The sequence below is a fragment of the Asparagus officinalis genome, chromosome 7, assembly GCF_001876935.1.
Source record: "Asparagus officinalis chromosome 7, Aspof.V1, whole genome shotgun sequence".
Lineage (NCBI taxonomy): Eukaryota > Viridiplantae > Streptophyta > Magnoliopsida > Asparagales > Asparagaceae > Asparagus > Asparagus officinalis.
The window spans coordinates 142,877,057-142,881,556 of NC_033800.1; the positions used below are offsets into that span (position 1 = coordinate 142,877,057).

The following is a 4,500-nucleotide window of genomic DNA, read 5'->3' on the forward strand; positions in this document are numbered from 1 at the left end:
TCTCCGCTTTCCAAATGACATAAAAGCCATATAGAACAAGAGGTCCTAAGTTCTATATTTATTGTAAACACACTGAAATTCCTCAAAGATCCACATAATAGACAGCTGAAAGAAAAACTATTCATATGAGATAAAAGTTACGCAAAAATCTCACACGCAAAACATGCATTTATATTATTCTGTATTTTTGTTTACAAACATAATATCACATATGTCAAGAGGGGGAATCTCATATTGAGTTCATATACCACACGCAACCACAACCAACTATAGGCTCTCATCTCCTATATAAGAACCAATAGCTACAGATTTCACACAACCAACCAGACTTTATTCTGTATGATACAATATACCCTAGAGAACATTCCAGGACCTTTTTCCCACTTTTGGTGAATATGACATGTATAGTTACACTCTAGGAAATTTATGGAGAAGCTATCATATACAACAAATAACAAATCAAGTGACTTTAAAGGGGCAAACCTATAGGAAGAAACAACTCGAAAACCATACTTCTAAATTTGACACCAAACAACAGGAAGGCAACATAACACGATTTTCCTACTCGTGGCACGCAAGAAAACTTCAGACTTTCTATATGCATGCAAAAACCACCCTTTGATAAAAATGGGTGAAGAGGAGACCATGCAGAGAGTATCAAAAACAATCGGCAGGACAGAAAGTGATGATGATGATGGTACTTTAGAAAGTTCTAGAATGATGATATTGAAAGGGATGGAGGATAACGGAAGATATACAGAATACCATATAGATTATCAGAGGCTATCAAGAAGAATCCTTTTGCAGGATGGTGGCTGGGCAGAACTTGGATCAGGAGCAGGGGATGACACACCAAGCACACTGAGTAGGAACCGCTTCTCCTGAACAATGTAAATAAGACTCCATCAAATATACAAACAACTTTAGTGTTAATCCAGTTTATATAAAAACATATAGAAATCAATTATAGTATTACAGGTGAAGCCATAAAGGCTAAATAAATAATTTGATTTTAGTTGAATCTTGGATGATTATGTAACGACGAGATATCCTCTTAGATTAAATTTCATTTCAAAATTGGAAGGTTCTTTTTTTTTAATTATGCAGGTCATTAATTATAGAAGATAACTATTATGGATTTTGATTCATATGAGAAGTGGAAATTTGGTAGTTGTTTGATAAATGTTGATGTGTGTTATACTTGGAGGAAATGTTACGCGGTTCTCCAATTCCACACTTCCTTCGGGTTTAGGGTTGTGACAGTTGTAGTATATGAGCAGGCAATTATAGTAGAAACCCTTTTATAGGAAACATCTTGAACTAAGATTTTCATAGCCAAATTCTACTGTCAACTATCAACCTGCCATTGGCCTTCTTATAAGTCAATGGAAATTCCTAGCCAAGGAAATAATAGGCGAGAGAGGAACTTTTAGCATATAAAATGGGCAAGGGTTGAAGTTACCAAAACACCAGGTGAACTGGTAAACATCATAGTTATTAAATTTGCATCTCACATCAGATTGGCCAGAACATGTTATGGAGGCTTGAATAAGAACAGAAGGACATATGGGAATCCTTTTAAAAGTAGCAGAGAGATTCAGTTGAATTACTTACACTTGCTGAAAATTCTGGGGTGGGAACTCCTTCTGTGAGAGATTTGAAAGAAGGTATTGTTTGATGAGGTGAGTCAAACTCTGCATCTGTTCTATTGCAAATGCTTCCAGCAACTTCTTTTAGTTCTTCTGAAGGAGCCAAGGCTCCTACTGCAGAAGAAATATAATTATGTTTTATCCCTACTAAAACCTTAATTAATCAAATTTGAAACGAAAAGGACATAACATGACTGCAAACTTGAAAAGAAAGAACAAATGTGATTGCATATTTTTCCTAAACATTTTATACCTCTAGAATTGTATACTTTTGGATCTAACTCATCTGCTTTAGTACAAATGAAGTTGGCATTCTGCTTAGAAATTGTGTCATCAGTCTGGCAATTATCAATTGTAGGAACTTGAAATATTTGAACCGATTCTGTACTGCACTCAGAACTGTCCTGAGAATCCAAGAAACAAGGTTCCCTGTGGAGTGATCTAGCCAATTATTTGATGCTACGTCATTCAACAAAACTCTGGATTTATGAACGATAAATAAACGAAGTTTTTGACATTATCTTTACCTCCATGACAGTTTCTCTTCTGTACTCTCGCTCTTTAAATACTCTATCAGGCTGTCAAAGTCTTCAAGCAGAAACCCCATGTCTGGCGTCGTCGGAGAAATGCCACTGCACCCAGTCTTGATTAAGTAATCCTGGAGTTCCTGATAAGTAAACCATATTATACCATAATACACTCTAATACACCTTTACTTTTTTTTATTTACTAACAATAATGGGAACTTTAGACTGTTTATGTTTTGTCACCTTCCAGGCATTTTCAAAGCTCTGACTGGAATTCTCCGAATTAACTTTTTGTGCAAGAGAGCTAAGCAATTCTGCTTGCTGCAATAGTGCAATTAGTTTTGGATCATCTCTCTTGAGAAAACTTCCCTTGGTCTCATTGCTTGTTCCTGTGCTAGCTTCAAATTAGGAGATATTTCAATAACTCGAGACCACTCAACTGTGAAATGTGAACTAACAGAGAAACAGAAGTACACAATAAACATACCATTATGGATTGCTAGTTTAGAGTTATTATCTGGATGCTGAGTTGGCAATCCACCAATGTTGTTTATGTTTTGGTGAAGCACAGAAAGAGGAGACCTTAACTGCACTTCCTCCATTACAGGTTGCTTTGCTAATCTCTTATTTGGGTTGAGATTTTCTCTAGAATCTAATATCTGAAATCTGTCTTTCAGAGGCAAAACAAACCCATTAGCATATCCACATGAAAAATAAAATATCACTGACATGACAATCTGACTAATCTTGTTACCGCTGCTGATCCCGAAAAAGAAAATCATTTTTACCTTAAACGTTTTGTGGGTGCTAATGATTCTGCTCCCTCAGCCCTAAAAGATTCATTCTCAGTTATGACCCTTTTGTCATTTGGGTTCAACCATGAATTGTCATAATCTTTTGCTGAAACATCAGTCTTTGCTCGTTTTTTGCAAAGTGTAGAGAAGCGATTTTTCACAGCATTATCTGTTCTGCATAAATGAAAGACATTCATCACAAATTATTATTATTATTATTATTGCGGGGTTAGAACAAAGGGAGCAAAGGTTGACAAGAAATGGTAAGTACCTGCCCGAGACCACTTTTGCTATCTCAGTCCATCTATTCCCAAATATCTTTTGAGCCTATACATCAAATTTATGCAAAAAGATCATGAACCCATTAAGCGTGAAAAAGTAACTTAAGGTACAAAGTTTCAGCAAACAAAACTCAGATGATCTGAAGCACTGATTTAGTACTTTACACTTGAATATAACAGATTTCCTAACAAGAGCTACCAAGAACATTTCTCTCTTTCTTAGAAACTGGCAGAAAATGCAGCAATAGGTGTCTCGCAGATCAATGTGAAAAGTTAATGTCAGCCTAGGGATATTTTATCGCACGGACAAAAAGGTTCCCACTATAATGAAATTATTATAAGCCCAAAATCCTCGAGCTACAACCAAGCCAGGTCTAAGTTACCCGCAGCTATTATAGATAAAACCTTTGAAATTACTACTAAAATTCTTGTAGATAAGAATCAAACAAATGCATAATTAAACAAAACTAATGCTGAAGATAAGTCAATAAAGCCCATCCAAAGGAAGTCCTTTTAACGATAGCGACAGTATAAGTTTGCATCTTTTCGCTCAATTAAGATCTCAATAACCTTAAATATTTTACATTTCAAACAAAACATCATCCATAAATTATAGATAGCTTACCTCACACAAGATCATGTCCTCTTCTGGCGACCAACCGCCTTTCTTCCCTTCTGAATTCAAGTAGGTGCACCATCTGCAGTTGCATTTCAAGTAAAACCGTTAAAATTAGAATCATCGGCATTTCAGAGAATCCATCCCTCTAGAGGTAACAAATTCACTCGTAAATGTCATTTGATTATGGTGAAACTTTCTGATGGGAATGTGAGCTCTTCTCCCTCACCATTTTGGCTTGAAAATTCCAGTTTTCACCAAAATTTTCAACTTATTTGCACAACAAAACCTCATATTTACTCCATTAATCTGCCTAATTTAGCTAAATACCTCAAATTTCAAGGAATTTACCTTCTTCTGCACTGCCTGCTAGTCTTGTCCTTGAACCTAGTTGCAATACTCGTCCAACTGAAAAAAAGGTAAATTTAAAATGTTATACACGTCAAAACCCTAAAAATGTCATCTTTTCCCCAAAAAAGGCATAAAAGGACTAACTTTTCTGTCCCATGGGCAGAGACTTGAGCTCGAAGCAACTCATCCTCCTACAAAAATTAAAAAACCCAAAATTCAGAACTTCAATCAAGCGATAAAACGAAAAATCCGGATATAATTCGTGAAAAAAAGACACCTCCG

The 4,500-nt window shown here is 35.8% G+C and overlaps 1 protein-coding gene across 5 annotated transcripts; it reads right to left on the reverse strand.

Moving 5' to 3' along the window:
* On the reverse strand, positions 138-4,468 carry LOC109850318 (transcription factor MYB124-like). Of its 5 annotated transcripts, none has more exons than XM_020420304.1 (11): positions 4,363-4,468; positions 4,219-4,275; positions 3,877-3,949; positions 3,242-3,297; positions 2,965-3,144; positions 2,664-2,842; positions 2,420-2,565; positions 2,177-2,316; positions 1,903-2,090; positions 1,615-1,763; positions 138-881 (listed from the first exon to the last, which is right to left on the reverse strand). In XM_020420304.1, the coding sequence occupies exons 3-11, from the start codon at positions 3,889-3,891 to the stop codon at positions 777-779; spliced, it is 1,158 nt and encodes a 385-aa protein (XP_020275893.1). In that variant the 5' UTR covers positions 3,892-3,949; positions 4,219-4,275; positions 4,363-4,468; the 3' UTR covers positions 138-776. The 5 variants fall into 5 exon arrangements, with proteins under 5 accessions (XP_020275893.1, XP_020275895.1, XP_020275896.1 ...); XM_020420306.1 differs by having other exon boundaries at positions 2,177-2,307; positions 2,420-2,574; XM_020420307.1 differs by having other exon boundaries at positions 1,903-2,078; positions 2,420-2,574.

Bases quoted from the DNA above. Each gene is read 5' to 3' on its own strand.
- LOC109850318 (XM_020420302.1), bottom strand. The intron at 2,843-2,964 runs GTAAAAATGATT...TCTGAAAGACAG, and splicing joins GCACCCACAAAACGTTTAAG to ATTTCAGATATTAGATTCTA. The intron at 1,764-1,902 runs GTATAAAATGTT...TTTCTTCTGCAG, and splicing joins AAAAGTATACAATTCTAGAG to TAGGAGCCTTGGCTCCTTCA.